Source organism: Struthio camelus, chromosome 2, assembly GCF_040807025.1.
Source record: "Struthio camelus isolate bStrCam1 chromosome 2, bStrCam1.hap1, whole genome shotgun sequence".
In the NCBI taxonomy this organism is placed as follows: domain Eukaryota; kingdom Metazoa; phylum Chordata; class Aves; order Struthioniformes; family Struthionidae; genus Struthio; species Struthio camelus.
Genome location: NC_090943.1, coordinates 122,290,622 through 122,312,060, shown reverse-complemented (window position 1 = coordinate 122,312,060; position 21,439 = coordinate 122,290,622). Strand labels below are relative to the sequence as shown.

Sequence of the window (21,439 nt, the reverse complement as noted above, 5' to 3'; positions counted from 1 at the left end):
AAATAGATATATCTTAAAGAGGACGTTTCAAGCTTGGGTGAACGTAACAAAATTCGATCCCTTTTATACAGAAAGCCATCCAGTTTCCACTAATCTTCTGTGTTCTTTATTATTGGAGACATGTTGAATGGTAAGGAATTTGTAAAGAAATGGCCTCCAGATCATTGTTCCAGGTGTAAATTTTAAGTCAGTTTTTATGTCATCCTGTTTTGTAATAAAAAGAAAAGTGCTTGAAAAGTCAAAAAACAAAGCAGTGAAGCAAGATGATAAAATTTCACGTTGTACCAACCTGGCTTTGGAGTAACTGCTCCCTTCAGCAGTCATATCAGAATGGAGGGAGCACTGGAAGAGCTTGCCTCTCTATAAGGAGGCTGTTTTCCAGTATTTCCACGCATAAAGTCTTAGTGCCTACTTTGTGTGAATTGGTTTTCAACTTACAATTGCATTCTCAGGTTTCTTCTTGTTCAGGACCCTTTTCTTTTGTATATGGAGGAACTTTTCATACACAAGCTCTTCAATTTATTGATTCTTCCAAGAAAGGCAACTGTTGTCAAAGGATCTTTTAAAATTCACCTCTCGAAAATTCACAAGAATGAGCTCTATAGCAATAAAAATAGTAAATCACTGTGCAAAATTTAAAATATGAAGGTAAAAATGTAACAATTGCTGTAGTCTCTAATTTCCCTTCAAATCTTGATAAAATTGACCTGATAACGTTAGTGACAACTTTTCTGAGAAAAGTAGCTGAATAGCCTGCAGAGGCTGCATATAACAAGTCTAATAAATGAACTAGAGAAGTTAGTTTCATCACACTTTGGTCATGGTCTGCATTTGGAAGTGGAAAGACCAATACGTGCTGCTCCCTAAGTAGAGCAGAGGTATTCTGGTTGAGGAGTCTCCTATCCACCTAAGATCCATCATCTCCCACGGAGAACAGCATTGCCTCTCACATATCAGTCTCTTTGACCCTCTAGTGTAATCATATTATTGTTATTATAATGATCTTTTCCAAGGAGAAGGATTACTAAGTCACAATGTGAGCATAATGACTTTACTGCAGAACCACAGGGGAGAAAAGTCACTGCTTAAACATACATATTTTGTAATTAGATAGAATAAGAAAGAGCCCTTATGAAAATATGTGGAAGGTAAATAGATTTGTTTGAGTATTCACCTAGACAGATATTTAAATACAGTTTCCATCTAAGCTTTAATTTAGCCATTCTTCCAATGCACTCCCTTTTTTGAATGTCTGTTCCTTCCTTTCTCTTTTTAAGGTTGTCTCTGAGGATGTGAAGATAAACAGCTTAAGATGAGGGCATCTCTAATATTAGGAAAGCATGCTAAAATTGTTTCATAGTTATGCTCTGAAGAAGGGAAAGCAGAATTGTCTTATTAAGGGGATAACTAACAGAATTTTTTTTAAGTGCATGCTAGTTTGCCTGTACTTGCACCTTTCTATATTTCATAGGCATATACTTGTAATCACTTATTCTGTGTATGCATTTACTTTCTGTTCATAGGACACTTACCATAAAATTTAGTTGCTTTTTAATGGAAGCTAGATACAAAGCTTTAAATATCTGAAGAGATGATCTGTTCAAATAGAATTAAGTCATTCCTATGTAAACAAAGAGAATTTTGGGAAGACAACCAAGAGTTGACCTGCCTGGAAGAAGTAAAATCCAAGTTTTTAAAAACACCAGCTAAGAAATTCTGGAAAGTCTCCTCCAAGTCAGGGATTCCACAGGCCTGACAGTGGGTGGAAGGAGTGATGGGAGGATTAAAAGAGCCGTCTAGTCACGGTCAGTGCTTGAGCTGATTTTAAAGTTCTGCCATAGACCTGTCCTGTTATTTAAAGGGCAAGGGATGACTTTTCTCTTTCTCATGCTTGTGTTCTTGTCTTTAAAGGACTTGAAGTACTGCTGAGGCCCTTAATTGCATCCCTTGGCAGACAAGTATCTGTATCCTCTTATCAGGGAAGGCAGTCATGACAGACCTTTTTCAGCCTTTAGTGAAGTTGAATCTTATTTGTACCTGTGGCAGATTATGGCTTTAACTGAAAGAAGACTTGTTTGAAGGGTTACATTCATTGAGTTTGTGTAGTTCAAAGTATGGATGGTGTTGGTGTGGAAGAAGAACTGGGTTGAACTGATAGTAGGTCATCTGTCTAATTCCTTGAGCCTGTTTTTATAATACGGATTTCCATGTAGAAAGTTGGAAGGTCAGACTTGGCCATAGAGTTCTGTAAAGGTCTTGGGACTGGTAGCTGTCATTCCTGAATAATGGGTACTTACGTATTACCAACAAGTTTTCTGGAATTCTTCTTTCCTATGCATGCACTCCCAAATGCATTTGGGCAGACTTATGACTTAGTCTCAGAGCTCAGAGACTGTTCATAATTTTTGTCTTAACCACTTTTTGGTTTATGGTCAAAAAAGATGTTTATTCCACTAACTTCTATATAGCATAGAATCTAATTAGTATAGGGTGTAAAGCAGTTATTTTAAAGACAGATATGCTCTTCATGTTTCGTTCATATTTTTTTCTTCATAGTTCCTTCATATTACAAAAAAGTAATTGTTCTGTCCTTATGTGCAGGAGAACCTCAAGTATTTTGGCAATTTGTGTAATAAAAACATTATATCATGTGTCAAACTTTCTCTTACTATTTTTCATTTGGAAGGTTTTCTTCATAGGATGGTCTCAGCTTTTCCCATCCTTGTCTCCCAGTTTGTTGCTAACAAACTTGCTGTTTTTGATCCCAGAACATGCACGTGTTTGACATTTTCTCTTCTCTCTTGCATTGTGTGTGTTTCCCCCCCGCCCCCCATCTTCCTCATTTTGTTTCTTTTATTCCTGAGTATCAATAATTTCTTTACTTCTGTAAAGCTCTGTAAAATCTGTTATTGACAATTTCTTCCTTTAAACAAAAAGTAAATAAACACTCCCAAGTGCTGACTTTCTAGCACTAATCTCTTACTACTTTCTCAATTTATTTCTTAAAGTCTTCTCACAGTCCTGTAGTAATTTCTTGGCACCACCATCTGGAGCTTTTCTGCATCTTAGCTTTCCCTTAACACATTGAAGATCTCATTGTTAGGGATGGTCTCATGTATTTCCCAGTTAAACCGCCTTCTTATTTGCTTTGTTATGGAGCTAGGAGCTCTCCATTTGGAGAGGTGGCAGTATAGGCATCTATAGTTCCCTGTTGTGATCATAATCCTGTATTACTGCGATCTTTTTTTCTGTATTTGTGGTCAGTCTGCCTTTGTACAATTCAGCAATCTCTGCTTAACTTAATTTTACTTTCTGTTCTGCAGCAACAGTGAACTGCACATATGATATCTTTATTATCCTTTTCACTTTTCGTGATAAAATAAACTTAGGTGTTCTTTTCAGCAAGGTGTCCCGAAAAGGGCCAGAGGAGTCGCTTTAAATATGTTCTCTGCTTCTTTAAGTTGTCTGTATTAGCTGTGATCCTTGACCATCATTATCTTTTCCTTCTGCATCTTTTTGCTTGCAGATCAGTTGGTGTTGCCTCTCTGACCTTGAGTACAACTCTCCTAGTCGGAATGCTTGCTTTTGCCTTCATTCTGTCCAAGATTAGTGCAGTTATTTCTTTGACTAAGACAATACTCAGCAGCTGTTTTCATCTGAAGGCAAATAACTTTTTCTGCATGCGGAGATACATAACCAAATCACTATATCCTCCTACAACTCCACTGGAATAACTTCTCCTGGGTTCCTCTTCTACGTTTTCTCTACTTCATAGCTTTTTGGCAGCTTATGTAACAAGAAAAATATGTGGCGTGTTTGGCAGCAGTGGTGTCTTCTTTACAAACTCTGCATATCAACACTTGCCTGGTTTACAGTTGACTACTCTCTCTGTCACATACTGTAGTTATTCATAGCTTCATAAATTCTTCATATGGCGCTTGTCACATGCGTAATCCTTGCATTTTGCTGGCTTTTTTTCTTATCATATTTATGTCCAACCTTATTAATTTTGCTCCTAATCACTGCTCACTTCTCCCAGCTAAAGTAATGGGTAAACTGGTGAGTAGCACGCTGGCAAGCTGTAACGTTTGTGCTTTTTAAAATATTCATTGAGAGTAGATGTAATTCAAAGAGCAATCCAACTCCAACCTGTGTTGCCAGGACGGGGAGGAAGTAAAGGGTGAAGAGGTGTAATTTACCACATGGGTATATGAGCAGATTATTGTTGTTCTGTGTCTCTGCAATGGAGAGAGGTGAGCTTATATCTGGTGGCTGTCTTTCCAGTCATTCCCTCCCACCCCAGTAATCAGTAAATGCACTTGCAAAATGTTTGTTATATATTTGGTGGTCAAACAACATTAAATATACCTTAAACAATATCTATTATCTATGTTTTTTTACCTTATCAATGTTAATACTACCTGACCTTTTAAAAAAAATCTTTAGTTCAAAAAACTGTCTAGTATGATTTGTTTGAATACACAAAAATATTACAGCTGAATTTTTTTTAACCTTCTGAGCCCGCTATACTCCCTTCGAGCGCAGTTCAGGTTGAAATTCAGGGCATGTTGAGCAAGTATTAAAAAGACTAGCTTTGCATCTGATGTGAGTGTAAGATGGGTTTTATAATAATTTACAGTTTTGTTTTAACAGCTGCTTCAGCTGCTCTGCGAAAGAAAATTGAGCTTTGGCAGTTGTTAACTGTATTTTAGGAGTTAACCAGGTCAGGAAATTACTAGCAAATGCTTCGTGCTTTAGCTCTGTTTTAAAGTAAATGTATTTAATGACTCCAGTTTTGTGATTCAGCGTGACTATATTTACTTGCTTTATGGTATCTAGTGTAAAACTCTTTTTCCCCCCCCCCCCTTTTTTTTTTTTTTCCCCTGAAGGACCTAACCATATGCCTATGCAAGGACCTGGACCTAACCAACTCAATATGACAAACAGTTCCATGAACATGCCTTCAAGTAGCCATGGGTCAATGGGCGGTTATAATCATTCAGTGCCATCATCACAGAGTATGCCAGTGCAGAATCAGATGACTATGAGCCAGGGACAGCCAATGGGCAACTATGGTCCCAGACCAAACATGAACATGCAACCAAACCAAGGTAAGTGAAGCACTTGTTAGCTTTTATAAAAAATGAAACAGTTCTCACATACAGACTTCTTTTTTAAAGGTTTTTTCTTGCAGATTAGTGCTATTTGTCCTATGTTTGATAACTCTTCATCTCCTTTCTCATTTGTGTCAATGACTCTTTCTTTTTGCAGTCATTGAACTGTTCTCAGGTGTTGCATGAAAATCAGGGATTGGATCTGTTTTCATGGGTTATAAATTTGAACTGCTGTTTATCTTTCTCAGGTTTTACATTTCTACGCATTACTATTGTGCAAGTTGATGAAATACATCTTTCTACTCTTCAGTATCTTGGGTAAATCGAAAAATTAAAGCCAGGTAGCCCTCAGATTTTTATGCCTAATTAGTCTTATTTCTTTGCAACATGCTGCTTTAGCTTGGAATGTCTTTTAATCTTAAGAAATAAAATTCAGTTCCAGGAACAAATCTGCTGCTCCCTACTGTTGTTAGATGTCCTTGTGTATATAGTAAAATTCAAAACTAATTTTCTGTCTAGGATATTTGCATAGCATAAACAGATGATGTATCCTGTTGACAGTATGGTCCTTGTTGAAGCGCAAGGACATTGGCACTATTAAAATACTTCATTAGTGTCACAACAGACCAAATTATTTAAATAGTAGCGATACTGCATTTTCTCATAAACGTGCTTTACAAGCCAGCAAGCAGTATTTTCAGCTTACTTGTTGGGTTTGTTACTATGCTGTATCCAAACATACCACCCACTAGAAGAGATGCTGTAGAATTTTTTTTAAAAATGCTTGTGCCATGGTTGCAGTAAGCATTTTTATTCAGTCTGTATGAACTCTTATTAAAGACAAATTAGCTGAAGGATATGGCTTGGGTTGAGGTTTTTCTTCCTTTCTGATGCTGTAGGAGAAAACACTTTTCTCTTTTTGAAGACTCTTTTTGGTACTTTATAAAAAAATAATGCTCCAGTGGCATGGGTTCTTATTATCACAATATACTCTCACTGGAGGCCAAAGCTCCATTTTGTTATATAGATGTCAGTAGTTCGTGAGGTATACTTTATTAGATCACTTAGAGGTTCATAACATATGGAAGATGAAGCTAATATGTGACCCCAAATGAGTCAAGACAAACCATATGTTTCTGCGGTTTACTTACTGGTAGCGAAAGCAGAAAGTCTGAGTCTTGCATCATCCGCATTGTTAATGGTATCGTTCTTCAAGTCTGATAATAAAGGAAAGGGGAAAAAATGGGCATGTAGCAGAGGAAGCCATCACAACTGGGAATATTTTTGTTTCTAAATTGGTATCTGTATATTCTGGGCAATACATCATGGAGCAATTTTATAAAACTTGTAAGACACTTTAGAAAAGTCCTATGCATGCTCAGTTCAAATTTCTTAGTTGCAGAGAGTTAGCAGTAAATATGTACTTTGTATGAGGAAGCTGTTCACTTAATTGCTCTACAGAAAACAACTTACTTTGTATGATTGACTTACAGCTTAGGACTAACGATTCTCCCGTCTCAAAACATTGTCCTTTACTCCTTCTGGTAATATTTTCCTGCCATATTTTCAAAAGTTTTGTCAAACTTGGAAATTGCTCATTAGAAATTAGGCTGAAAGACACTTGAAAGGTTTCTGTTCCTGACAAATAATAGTACTGTAGTAACTTTGGGGAATAAAGGATAAAGGAGTATCTAACCAAATCTTAGGCTGGAGAACAAGAACAAAATAGTTTTAGAACAGTTGTATCGTTGGATTTGGTAGCTTTGACTTGGTAGCTTTGACTTGAGTTTAAACTTTGACTTAAGGTCACAGGAAGTTTCGCGTTATGAGTCCTTCCAATTTTGACCCTCTAGGCTGAGATTTTTCCGTGTCAAATGTCTGCCTCAAACTGTGAACGTTCCACAAAAAAATTCAGAAGTATAGGGGTATTTCTGAAAATGGGGTGAAAAACTGCATTCTCTAAAATATTGTATGTGTTGCACAAAAACATTACTAAATAGAGTACTTCATATGTAAAGGGAGGTGCCCCTTGCCTTGTAGCAAGGCTTAGAAATTTGTCTGTTCTACCAGCAAAATGATTTTGCTCCTTCAGTGAAAATACTGTCCCAGCTTAGTCAAATTTTAAATACCCATGGGTATCTTCAGTATTGAAGATGTGCATTTTTTAGGTACCAGTACATTAATTCTTTGACCTGAGAATATTCGTGTCTATGTAATATATTTCTTCCATTTTCCACTCCTGGTTGTTGCATTTCTTGTGAGGCTTGGTGGCAAATTAGGGGAAATATTTCTTCTCCAGTGACTTCAAGACAGCAGGGGGAAGAATGGCAGACAAGTCTGAGACTGTGAAAGAGATTCAGAGAGGTAGCCAAGATTCGGTCTGGCTGAGCAGATGGACCAGCCAAACCCAAACGCTTGCAGACTCCTCATCTAAGTGAAGAAACAAGAACGAGCAGATAGGAAGTACACTTGGATGCAATCAAACAAAAAGGGAATAAACAGATTGTGACTTGAAGCTTTTTTTTTTTTTTAAATCAGTAGTGTGTGCCGCTTTTGAGAAACAAACGAAACCAAAATTTTTTGGAGGTCACTACTGCTGTCAGGAAGTATTTGTGAGCCCTTAACGAGGTTTGCTTCTTTGCCTCGTATGATGTAATCCATACTGAGAATGTGAGATCCTGCTATTCCTATCAGTTAAAACACTAGCTCAATATAATGCTGAATATCCTGAAAGATGAGGCCTTAGCATCTCAAATTGGTGTTAAAAACTAGTAGATGTTTTTGACCTTAATCTTTCCCTGCATGGGCCTCCCTTCTGTAGAGGAATGAACATGATAGTGAGATTATAATACCATCTGATTTCACAGGAGTGCTGTGAAGTATACTCATTATGAAGATTTGGACATTCTAGTTAAGAGTGCTATAAGAAAGCCCATGAGTAAATTAATAATTCTATCTTTGTAGCAGAGTTTGAATAGGCATGGCATCTCACACTGAACAACTAGAATGAAAAAAAATACTGAGTAGCTTTTCAATTAATATCTACTGTGTCCTGAATGAAGCAAGACTTGTAGAAAAAAAACATGCCATCATAAAATAGAAAAAAACGCCATAACACAGAGAGGTTTCCTCTAATTTTTGAGTGTTTATGGCATAACTTTTTTTGTGCACTTTCTCTCAAGCATCTCACTGCATATACCTTTTTGAGTCAGATTGTGTTAGGAGAAAAAAAGGAAGTTACAATTAAAATACAACACACAGTAACAAAACCCGTTGTTAGATTTGCTTTCTGTCTCCAGTCTATACCCATTACTGGTTTGCACTTGTTTATAAAATGCTAGCCGAAGGAATGTCTTAAATAAAAATAATACTGTTAAAATTTTGCTTCTCATGTAGTCAATCCATTTAAAACAAGAATTTTGGTTGTTCTGGACTTAAGAAGCAGAATGTTTAAGTAGAAGATTCTGCAGGTCACTCCTAGTCAAAAAGCTACCATAGCACTCTGGGAAATCCAAAGGAACATTTGCTACTTCTGTGGAAAAGATAGGAATCAGCAGTGGCTGAGTGAATGTATTAAAAACTCCTTTCTTATGGGTGGTTTTCCCCTATGTATGGGAAGCTAGTTAGATTATGTTGAATAAGATGATTTTAAAAGGATCTTTAAAAAGATCTCGTGCTAATTTTTAGCCTTTCAAGGGAGAAGCGTAGGCAGAATTTTCTAGAACGTGAAACTTGCATGAAAACTCCTTCTTGCCTGTATTGAACAGATCTTTCTTGTTCATAGAATATGAACTGTAGAATTCAAATGCTTTGGAAGTAGGGACCAAGGAAGCAATAGCTTGGCCGTCTCAGAAGTCATGTTTTTCAGGTCGTTTTGCTAGAGTCCCTTCCCTTGCCAGAAGTGTTTGAACTGAGTTGCCGGACTCTTCCATCTTTATTTAATGGGCATTAGACATTGCTTCTGGGAAAGGCTTAGGGGGATGGGATGGATTAGTTTACTTCTAACAGCTGAACTGTACATGAGAATGTCATATTGACTTGGTCATTTGCAGAGGAGTAATTCTGAAAAGTGATGGTAAGGTTTTTAATGACAATTTCATTTATATAAACTTAAAATCCATTAAGTTTTAGAATAAATACAAAGAGATCGCAAAGACAGTTGAACCTAGGCAGGAGAGGAATTCTTATCTACTTTTGTTGCCCACATAAAGGAGTAGAAAGATAGGAACACCCTATGTTACCCAAAACATAAACATATTTAGGCTGTGACAGTTTGGGATAAAATGATTTCCACGGTTGACCCTTTGTGAATATCTTACTATCTGTTCATTGCCATATAGAGAGGCTGTTAGTTTGAATACCTCATCTGCTTATGGTAGCCGTAGTGTGTCATGGATGAAGCTCATCAGTCTCAGTAGACTTAAACTCCAATATTTTGGACAGCTAACCTATTAAAGAGAAATAAAATTGTTTTGAAAATGTGAAGTGCCATCGTGCTACAGCTGGCTTTGCAGGACGTCTAGCTGTAGAACACACTGCAGTTCTCCTATCTTGAGAAGACAAAGATGGAAACAGGTGTCACAGTACTTGTTCTTGATAGAGAAATAAATCTTTCTTCTGTAGTGTGAAACGTGAAAGACAATGTTGGTAACTGTTGGGGCTTTTTTTTTGGTCTGACATATTCCTCTGTTTATTTTTAAATGACATCTGAAAAGGTTAGGCTTAGAAACTTCAAATTGCGTTTGAGATGAAGACTTTGTGAAGTGAAAATGTGGAATAGTTTCTACTACTATTAATTTATGGTCTAAATTGCACATTAGGAGTAGCAGAAGACTTTATATCTTGAAAGCTTTAAGTCTTTTGAGACATTGTGTAAACTGACCCTTAATATTAAAAAAGCTGTTAAGATTTTGGTCCATTTGAGTAGGGTATCTGGACTCTAGTGGAATTTCTAGCTTTTATCAAGGACCCTGAGAAAATTGAGGGTTAAACTTGCCCTATAGTAGAGTTCCTAAGCTAGGTCTTGCAGGAGTTATCATCATCAATTATGTCTGAAAACAAGTATTTCCTATGAATGTGTGTGTTTTTGTTCTTGGGGGTTGCAAAAAAAAATAAAAAATTTTACCGAGGGCCACCAAATTTCTAGGCATGCGTTTTGTGATTGTATAACAGTGTACACAAAAGTGAAATTTAGAGTATCTGGTGCAGCGTTTTGCTGATAATCTAAATGTGGATATCTGGATGCTGTATCAGTATGTGTGCACAATGTGAGATACCTAAATAGTAGATACTTTTTTTTGGCAACAAAGCCAGTCTGTTATTGAAGACAGAAGAAACAGTTTGTGCTATTGCTTTTCAGTTAGACCCAGCGTACTCCCTTAGCTCTTCCACCAAAACAGCAGTACCAGCAGTTCACTTGTGAGTACAGTTCCTCATTTCCCTGCTTTTCAGAAGTTTCGACCATGTCAGCAGTTATTGTCCTCTTATAGCCCTGGTCACCACTATCTGACCTTCAGCAGAAGAGGCAAGGTTAAGGGGCTGTTTTATACAGCTACGGTTTTCTGCAGCTCGTTCATCTTCAACGCATCTCTGGTCTCAAATTTGTCAGGTTGCTCTGGCGCCTACTTCTAGTTTGCATTTCTGTTTCTCCCCATTTTTCTTAAATATTTGGAGAACAGGCTGTCAGTTTTCTTAAGTAATTTCTTGACAGAGAATAACCACAGGTCACTGGATTTATGAGATATTCCAGTACCAGTCCATTTTTACTTATATTCACACACCTGTTCTTCCCTATACTCGTCCTGTATATGAGACACTGGCTGGAGGAGGACTTTTCGGGTTTTTTTTTTAGTAGCTGTAGAAGACTTTGAACTCAGTAGCTGAGGAGAATTTTATGCATTCTTGATAATGGAACAAAGGCAGACCTTTTAATTAAAGGAAATTGAAAAATGAACGATAGTTCAATTTTCACATATTGCCTGGCTTTCTTACGCTTGTTGACTGACTTTCCCTTCTTCCGCAAGACTGATGTGGGTTTACACTGTGCATTTTTTGAATGCCCATGTAGTGGTTACCAAAGGTACCCACACTTCTCACATGACCTGCAATACTAATGCTCAAAATCTTTTTCTTCAGCCTTTCCTTTATCCTAAGAATGCTCACAATATAATGACATGTGAAAGCCCCCTCCTTAATATACAGAAATACTTACAGTGCCTATATGGCTGAAGTTACTGAAGTTTCTTGGAAAAACTATAATCCATTTCTGTACCTGTATATTTACAGTAATAGCACTATATAATATTTTCTTGGGCTTACTCCAGGCTCAGTACAAATCAAGCATTCTGCCCCCTCTAGAATAAATAGTTCTAGAAGTTTGTCAAAAACTGATTGTTTCCAAAAAGTTTTTTGAAAGGAGTGAGCATTCTCTTGCAGTGCTCTTTTTGTGAGCTTTTCCATGGTGATGTCTTATATCGAAGTCTGGAAGAGATCATGGCATTCCTTAGAATGTGTTGTACTGTGATTTGATTGAAGTTTCAAAATCTGTATGTTACGTGGGCTCAAAAAAAGCGTGCTATATTAGAAACTCTTAGATCATGAACTAGAGACAGTTTGACTACATTTTAAAGGGGTTTTCTTGATTACAGTTTTAAGTCACATTTATTCACCATATTAGTTACTTTAATGTAACTTTATTGTAGGCTTAGTTTTTCAAAAGAAAATTTTTCAAGTTCCCTCACCCCTCAAAACTGCTATGCAGAAAATGGTTCTATTCTGTGAGATGTTAAAGACCATGATTCTTCTTTGAGGTATCTTTTTGATGAGAGAGAGATGTGAACAAACTGGAAATAAGCCAGGCACTCTGTTATTAACACAATACACAGTGATACAGGGTAGTGAATTCTCACTGTGGCTGTACAAAGCGTTAATGAAGTTCTAATTTAAAAAGCAAGCAGAAAACCTCTACACTGCACCATGGGGACCCAACACATTTTATCACATAGTATTGTGACTAATATTAATATTGTTAATTAACAAGCTTTCTTGAGATCTAGGAACATTATGGCAACAAGTTTTTGTTTTTTTCAAAGCTGATTAATCTTTCTCAGTATTTCCAAGCAAAAACACTGTGAAATGGAATGATCTGAATTACCTACTTGCTCAGAAGGTCAAAAAATGAAATATATTGTAGTTAAGTGAAAAATACTTGCAGCATCTCAATTTAATCCGTTTTATTATTTTAAAATCATAACCCAGAAGTTCTCACGCTGGAGAACAGAAGCATGACTAGATCATCTTTAGAGTAGCCAATATGTATCTTCAGAGGAAAATTAAGCTTAATGGAACTAAGACCACTTTACTTCTCACTGAGAGATTCCACACAGGGGTTTAATGGGATTTAACTAACAGACTTTGAATTCATACTGTTAATTAATTTGGCTTAACTTTCTTTGGTAACCCTGTACAGAGAAGACCGAAGTGACTACGTATTTCTTTCCCTCTATAAATCAGTTCTCAGTGTTGACTGTATCTAGTTAAATTTCCAGTGCTACATTTTCTACATATACTTTCTACTTGTGCTCGAACACCCACTTATTTAAGCAAAAATTAAAAGCAAAAAGTAGCTTTCAGTACAAGAAATAAATGACACCTTCCCTTATTTCTGGGTAGGGGGACAAGGAAAAGCTGTGCTAGTTTGGTACTTTGATTCACTTTGTTTCTGGGTATTTTTTGTGTGTGTTTTTTTTTTTTAACAAGACTGATTAGCTTCTTTGCAAAAAACTTAGGGTTTCAACATTACAAAGTGTAAAATGTGTATCACTTTGAGTAAACGTCTCAAAGTATTGTTTAAAAAGTTTAGCTCCCTGTCACAGCTGTTTGGTTCTCCCATTTGTAATATTGGAATAACTCTCTTCTGAAGTTTTGCTACGGAGGAAGTGAGGAGGCTGTTCTTTGTTAAAAGCTGTATCAACCTGACCTGCAATCAGATATATTCAAATGGCTTACTCATCACTTTTGTTGCTGTGGGGTGTTAATAGCAGCTCTGTTATTGCCTGTTTTCAGTAGTGAAGTTTGCATTTCTTCACGTTCCACCTTAACCACATTTTCTGAGTTAATACAACACTGACAGTATTTGTTCTCTCCTGTTCTCTTCCTGTGGCTCACTAACTTTTTGCAGCTTGCTGTGAAAGAAGATTTTTGTTACAGACTTGTTTGGGGCTGTTCTGTGGTGGGCAGAGCCTGTATTTCTGGGGTCCTTTGTGCATAATGCCTATTGTGTGATTGCCTGACTCAGTGGTACAAGTCTCTAAGGCTAAGTAAAATTTTATATTTTGTGATAGCAGCTAAGTTGCCTGTTAATGGGCTATAACAAATGGATGTGTATCAAAACCATGCCCCAAGGAATTCAGTGTTAAATAATGTTTCTATGACTTGTCATATTGAAAGTCTCAGTCTATCAATTTTCAATCTATCAGAAAGCTTCAAGCTATCAGGTTTTCATCTATGCTTCCTTTTTAGGGACTTGGGGGGAAAAAAAAAAAAGGGAGGGGGAGGAAATGTTTCAGTTACCTTTGTGTACGAGTAAACTAAAGTGCCTGTAGTTTAAAGAAAAATTATATTGGAAGCAGTCCTACTGTTCAGGCTGAGTTCTAGTCTGTAACTTGGTCACTGAATTGATTACCTGCATTTGCAGAGGTCCAGAAGCAACTAATACTTGTGAGGGCACTAGAAATATATTGCCTTTTTTAGCTCACACTTTTAAGATTGAGTTTCAGTATTAAATTTTTTGGAAAGATTTAATCAGAGGTCATGTTTTGCAGAAGACGTTCTCACTATGTTTTTCGTTTTATAGGTCCAATGATGCACCAACAGCCTCCTTCCCAGCAATACAATATGCCACAAGCAGGTGGCCAGCATTACCAGGGACAGCAGCCACCTATAGGAATGATGGGCCAAGTTAACCAAGGAAATCACATGATGGGTCAGAGACAGATTCCTCCGTATAGGCCACCACAGCAAGGTAAGAATTTACTTCAGTGTTTTTATATGAATTTTGAATAACCACCTTTAAAACTATTTTAAATCACTTTCTTGCTTACATCAAATTTGGATCAATTATTGTATGTAACATTTGTAGACTTTGTGGACTTTTTTTTATCATCCTCTTAAGGGTGGTTCTTGCAGCAACAGATTACTAGTATCACCATGAGACTTGAAGACAAATATTTCTTCTGAGTTCTTTCTGACGAAAAGTATCTCAAAGAGTGCATCTCAGATATGCTGATGTGGAATTCTGTTTTAATGTTAAAAATATTGATAGGTTTAGAAAAGGAGCAGAGTAGCTGTTTGGTTCTGAATTTTCAGTTAAAGTTCCACAATCTTGCATCTTTTTTTTTTTTCTTTACAGTCCTTTTAGAAGGGGAATAATCGTATTTTTAATGCCTTAGTGCTATTATATACATATTCATAAAATGAGCTCAGAAATGAAGTATGATAGATATAGATATCTATCTATCTACATATATATGCTCAGATCTAGTGCAGCCAAACAACTCTGTGTGTGTGTGTGTGTGTGTGTGTGTACGTGTGGGTATTTTAAGTAAACTAGATTACATATGTTGTCTGAAATGCAACAATATGGGTGGGGAGTACATTTGAGAAATATTTCTCATACTAAAATCAGAAATTAGCAAGCATTATAAAAGAGAAAACAAGTTATTTACGTATTGACTGGTTGTGGTTTTTCAGGCCCACCACAGCAGTACTCAGGCCAGGAAGACTATTATGGGGACCAATACAGTCATGGTGGACAAGGTCCTCCAGAAGGCATGAACCAGCAATATTACCCTGATGGTAATCTCTCATAAATGTTAACTTTCCCATTTTCTATACCTGCCCAGTATTAATGTAGACATTAGATTGCCCAAAAGTAGGGATTGGGGCAAGAATAGTAATTGAATATCATACCTTGCATTTACAAAAACGTCCCAATTCAGAATTGTACTACAGCTTAAGTTATTATGATTAGTTAATTTTACACTTAAAGTATGTAACTTGTAATACTTCCATTTGTTACCATAATATCAGTTACAGTATTTCAAAATGAAGATTCTATAATTAGTTTGTCTAAAAGTGTGAAGGCTTCCTTATTTCTAGTATAGTTGAGCTGAGTTAGAAGTCATAAGCTTATAGTAAAAAAGAGAGGGGGTGATATCCTCTTATGAAAGTTTTTATTGGAATGGAAAAACTTAAAAGACATATTTTTTTCTGTTTTTTTAACTTAGCTTTTAGTTTTAATATAAGTCACAAAAATGTTTTATTGCTGCTATGTTGTGGGCCTCTTAGTTTAATTAATGTCTTACAAAGGCATAAAATGGTCGCTGCCCTGAGGAGCTTATAATTGTGAATCCTCTTTAAAAGTCCCCCAGTGCTTTCAAGGCAAGACCTTAACTTTGAATTGCACAACTGTATTCTTCTTCTTTGAATTTAGAGTCTTGAAGGCTATTGGATTAGGTTATGAGTTAGGAGAGTTGCAGTTACTTGTTTTCAGGCTGAGCATAGACTGGGAGAATAATGATGTTGACTCTTGGCTACTGTGATAACCCTGTCTGCAACTTAATGGCATCTCATGAAGTGCAAAGGAAGTGGTAGATATTAATGTTCTAAAAAATACATGCAAAACAAAGCTGTGTACTTGCCAAAGAAACTCCTTGTTGCAGATGAAAGGACACAAGTTAGTCATTTTAATTTTAGTTTCTATTAAATTGAGTTTTTAGGATGCTCAAGACCATGTCCAAAGGTGTTACATATAAGCTTGCACATGTTATTTTTGGATACGTACATGCAAAGGTGTTTTTACATGTTGCATTAAATCATAATTATTGAGCTTTCATTTTGGGACTTTTATGTTATACACATGACCTTTAAATGGTTACAGGTAACTTACTGTGGTAAGGGAAATTGGACATTTTCATTGACAGCTCTGTGGTAGCACAGATGAATTCACTAAGACTTACTCCTTCTAAAGATTTATTCTTTATAACTGCCTCATTATTACTGTTATACAGAACGTAAGAAGAATAGATTATGAAACTTATGTTAATGGTTATGTATTTATATTTGACTCAGTCAATGAAGTATGGTACAGTTGCAGAAATAATTACAAAGACCATTTAGTTTTAGATTTATTTTGTTCTTATTTTAGCTACTCACTATAATTTTAGCTCAGATTTTAACAAAATTTCAGCTTATTTTCATGACCGAGTTAACAATATGATATGTGCTGGTCACCTGCAAGATAAAATGTATTTGATCTTAAAACAACCAACAGGTAGGGTGCTTACTTCATGTGTTGGTCTCTTAATCAGAGATGCCTGTGGTCTCTGAGAAGGAAGGTTCTTTTGTAATGATTCCCCTCATGACTGGAATGCAATCCAAGAGAAGTTTTCTTAAGACTTCCAGGAATCCTGTTTGTAGGGAAAAGTCAATGTTGAGATTTTTTTTTTTTCCTCTTTTCACTTCAGAGCAAAATTTAATATAGACTATGGTTCATAACTTCATTGAGCTTTATTTGTTATATTTCACACTGCTTTTAGCATATGCTTTTGAATTGGCGATCAGCAGAACAGGTGTTAGACAAAGTATGATAATTGCTTTCTTTGTTCATTCTAATTTAATTCAGGTTATTTACATGTGAAAGGCCTAAATGCTTTCTTTTTTTTTTTTGAGTGAAAGAAAAAGTACTTTTTTTCCCCAACAAAGATGATCAGAAGGTTAAGCAGAAGGTTAAGACCATCCCTTGCTGTGATGTTGCTAAAACTACTGCATTAAGCCTTTTTTTTTCCTGTCACATGTTAATTCAGTATGAAAGGAGATCATATCAATAAATCTTTGGCTAATACAATTGAAAATTCTTTTTCATGTATTTCCAGTTGAAAATTTTTTCATTTTTCTGAAAGATTAAATATTTTTAGGGTTTTCACTCAGAGGCCATTAACGTTTCTTCCTGTCTCTTGTCGAATTGATGTAGGTCATAATGATTACGGTTATCAGCAACCGTCGTATCCTGAACAAGGCTACGATAGGCCTTATGAGGATTCCTCACAACATTACTACGAAGGAGGTATCTATATACCTTCACACACATACGCACATACATTCCCTTTCCTTCCCCACCTGCAACGGGAACAAAAATTCTTGCACAACACAACTTATACCCATGCAAAGCTCTTGTAGAATACTAGTTGCTGGCTGTCTTGAAAACTGCAGGGAACTTGAAGCATTCAGAATAATTTCTTGCAAACACCTAAAACGTATAACCATAATTTGCCATTTCTAACAACAGTAAAATTACTAAAACACTATAGAGATTTTTTTTTTCCCTCAATGGAAATTTTTATTTAAACGTAAATTTGTTGGTTCAGTTCTATATCTTCTTTTTGTGTGTGTATATATTTTGTATAATTATAGTGCCATTAGGAAACAGCTTGCTGATCTTGTGTAGCTAGTCTGTGCTCTTGTAGCTGTCCTTAATTTTGTCTTTTTTATTTTATTTAGCATAGTCATGATCTTATGACTGTGATGTTCCAGTAAATGTAATGCTCGTTTGGCAGAGATGCTGAAAATGCTGCAGTTCAACTTTGCAAAATTGGCTTTAACTGCAGTTTGTTTGGCCGAATTCCTTCTGTTTGGTTTGAGTTTTCTTTGTTTTGTTCAGTTTTTGAAATCAGTATTGCATTTTCATTTTGTTCTTGTGTTGTTGGCTGTGCATCTTAGAAGGAAAAAATTAGTGAAGTAAATGTCTTTAATTTTGTTGTTGTTGTTTTTTTTTTTTTTTTCTTTCTTGCAATCATATTACAGGAAACTCACAATATGGTCAGCAGCAAGATGCATATCAAGGACCACCACAACAGCAGGGTTATCCACCACAGCAGCAGCAGTATCCAGGCCAACAAGGCTATCCAGGACAACAGCAGGGTTATGGTAAGAACCTGAAGACACAGACAGTAATCATAGAAAAGGCTGAGTGAGATGCTCATATGTTACTTCCGACTAGTTTTACTGTGTTGGAAGTCGAGGCTTATGCAAAAGAGCACTATGCCCTCAATCTCTCTGGGCAGAACAAGAAAGTGCAGAAGACAGCATCTGTTGGGAAGCAGATTTGGTGGTAAACTGAGGGGTTTCTAGGCAATATTGGCACAGGTATCTGTAATCTAGAAAGACCCTGAAAGACTCTGCTCTTTTGTTTTCTTGGTAGGTGAACATAGAGCCAGGAGGGCACAAAGATGGCAAAAAGCTATTCTCACCCCTTTGTCTTTGGGTCTGCAGTTACTTGCATTACCAAGGCAGCTTTGGAAAGTTTTTGTCTTAGAAAGAATTTGCACTGGTAGTGAAAAATTCCTAAAGCTATTGTGTCACACGTGACACAATAGAAATCCTTTGTCACATGCGAGTTGATGTAATCCTTGGATTGAAGGGTGTTCTTCCTTACAGGAAGTTTATAGTAGTAGTGTGTGTTTTTTGTGCATTACTCCTTTAAAAAAAAAAAAAAAATAGGACAGAACGTCATACTGAAAACGCTGCTCTTCAAAGTTTTCCTTGCTTGCATATTGCAAAGCTGTACCTATTTATCTTAGAAGCAGCAACCTTTAAAAAGGAATCTCTGAAATCTAATTCCATATATTTTAACATCTAGCTCTGTTGCAGATTTAAATGATAAGAATTCATTTTTGTGGGTATGCAAAGAAAGGCACACCTTTCTTGTTTGCCATCTAAATAAATGCCAGTTTCACATCAGATCTAGTCATATTGAGATAGAGTTAAGTTCTAAAAGGATCCACTGAGATTTGACAAGCTTCTGGAGGCTATGGATGAATTAATAGTTCTAAAATGATGTTTACATACTTGTATTCTGCTAAGCTTAACACAAGAAAAGGGTGAAGATCAGAGTGAAGGTCCATCTAGCTCAGTATTCTAAATGTTGTAAACAAATAAATCTGACTTACTCTGGTTAAGAAATACTAGAGGAAAGGGATCAAGAAATCCATTGGAGTTACTTATCCACCAAAATTTGTACAACTAGATAGCTTATTTCTCAACTTCTGATTTTTTTTTCTTAGTGAAAATAGGTGTTAAAAGTCCCAAATAAATAGATTTCACTTTTAATTTACAAAATCTGTTACTTCTACTATGAAGAACCACTCTGAAGAATTACCTTGAATAAATGAAACTTGGTTTCATTTATTAGAAGAACGCAGCACTTAAATCAAGCAATGATACTACATCTTAATATTTAATTGCTTACTAATTTGAAAAAATAAATCAGCATCTCGGTCATTATTATCAGTCTTCTAAGCTTTGTCCCACTGCAAAAAGCTGAAATGTATAGCTCAAGGGGATTTGAGGCCTGAGAAGAAAGGTAATAGTTTATGGAGTTTTTTTTTCCTCTAGGTCATCTCTTTGACTCTCTCATAGATCCAGAATTACCAAAAGAGTTACCACCTGATGTCATCTTAATGTTCAGTGCCTGTAGCTAAAACTAGCACTCTCCAGCACTGAATCACATTATTGCTAAAACATACCCATTTCTTCTGAAAAAACAGGTTTGCTTGCAGCACAGAAAGCACTTCCTGGAGGGTTGCAGGTCTTCCTGACTCTGCCAGTTTTTAAAGGGTGGTGCTGAAAAGGTAACTTATAAGGCATCTGCTGCAAACGATCCACTTGGCGTATCACTGAAATGCACAGTACCTCATCTTCCCAAGGCGGGAGGGGATGAAGTTCCTTTTCTTTGGAATATGTCTGCACTGCCTTATGGTAGTAACATGAAGCTTCCATTGGTAAACTGACTGGAAAGAAGAGTCCCTGTGAAAGAAAAGAGTTTGTATGGACAAAAGAGCTGCTGCTTTTCACAGCCAAAAAAGGCTGGAATGAAAGTTCTTTTCTATCCTTTTTCTGGAAAGTTAAGATGACCAGAGGAGGAACGAGTAGAGGGTGCCTTTTTTCATCCCCCAATAGCATGTAGTTGTTGTCACATCTCACATTTTCTACCTGTAACTTACTTGCCTGTCATCCCATTTATGATCGCTTGCCATGGTGTGAAAACCCACTCTTTGGCAGTGCAGCACCGCTAGTCTCTTCAGAAGTTCAAATACTAAACACAATTGTATCATTTGGCTGCTCCTGGGATTATAGGTTTTGGACCTGGAGCAGCATATAGCAGGAGTAGAGTGTGCCTCCCTAAACCCCTGTAAAGTGATCGTGATCCGTATTTGTAACTTCTTGCCTTGTTCTTCCTGTCCTATGACCTAGTGTGTGGAACTACGTGCACTGGTGATTTAAAAATAATAAAAAAAAATAAAGGTAAGTGATCCATGGTTGGAGTGCACGCCCTGTCAGCTAAGGTTTGTTCCACCTTGAGAGGAGGACCACTAATCCCTGATGTATTTTTAAGTAGGAGATGACCTAATTGCACAGAAGTGCTATTTCTGAGCTCTAATCAATTGTAAAACTAAATGATTTTACCACTGCTTCTTTCTAACTGCTTCAACCAATTTTTCTTTCTTTTGTTGTTTCTGTTTTAATGATTTCCAGGTCCTTCCCAGAGTGGTCCAGGACCTCAGTATCCCAATTATCCGCAAGGACAGGGCCAGCAGTATGGGGGATACAGACCCACACAGCCTGGGCCACCGCAGCCACCACAGCAGAGGCCTTATGGATATGACCAGGTATGCCTTCACTTAAACAGAGCGTAGTGATTTTTGTACACTCAATTGATAATTTTAGTTTATTGCGGACATTTAAACTAATGAACTTGAGGACGTGGTCTCTCTGCTGTGTATATGAAGCCCTTGTGGCTTTTATTTCCATGTGGGTTATTCAGAAACACTTATGTGAAGGTGTGATTAGTCATTCTGTTCTGAGTTTGCAAAGTTTAACACAGTTTGGCAAAGTGAGGGCCTACAGACCATATTTTTGACCTTAAAAATTAAGGTGATCTGTTTCATAGTTTAAAGATGAATGACTGTTATGAAGGTTTGGGCTCTTAAATCTCATGTAGGATCATTTTTCATTGCTGCTTTGCATTCAAAATGATTGAATTTTCCACAAACAAACCTAGTAATCTGACTCTCCAGCTGCAGAAGCACCTCAAGTAAACAACTAAAGTCCTTCTATTGTAGAACTGTTAGGAGATACAAAGCCTGCTTTTTACACAATTTTCCTCTGAGCAGTGTAAGGGAACACTGAACGTGGGAAAGAAGTTACCTGAAAATCAACTGTTGCTTTGCCATTGCTACTGAGATAAATTAAAAAAAAAAAAAAAAAAA

General features: G+C 36.6%; 1 protein-coding gene across 9 annotated transcripts in view; it reads left to right on the top strand.

Annotated features, from left to right (window-relative positions):
• Positions 1-21,439, top strand: part of SS18 (SS18 subunit of BAF chromatin remodeling complex) — a 62,527-nt gene that overhangs the window by 18,695 nt on the left and 22,393 nt on the right. For 4 of the 9 annotated variants that reach the window (XM_068932413.1, XM_068932412.1, XM_068932414.1 and 1 more), the window contains exons 5-10: positions 4,890-5,111; positions 13,969-14,136; positions 14,865-14,969; positions 17,146-17,238; positions 17,976-18,098; positions 20,706-20,839. In XM_068932413.1, coding sequence (XP_068788514.1) covers positions 4,890-5,111; positions 13,969-14,136; positions 14,865-14,969; positions 17,146-17,238; positions 17,976-18,098; positions 20,706-20,839 — 845 coding nt within the window. The remainder of the gene's footprint in view (positions 1-4,889; positions 5,112-13,968; positions 14,137-14,864; positions 14,970-17,145; positions 17,239-17,975; positions 18,099-20,705; positions 20,840-21,439) is intronic. The other 5 variants (XM_068932415.1, XM_068932416.1, XM_009667052.2 and 2 more) reach the window with 2 other exon arrangements.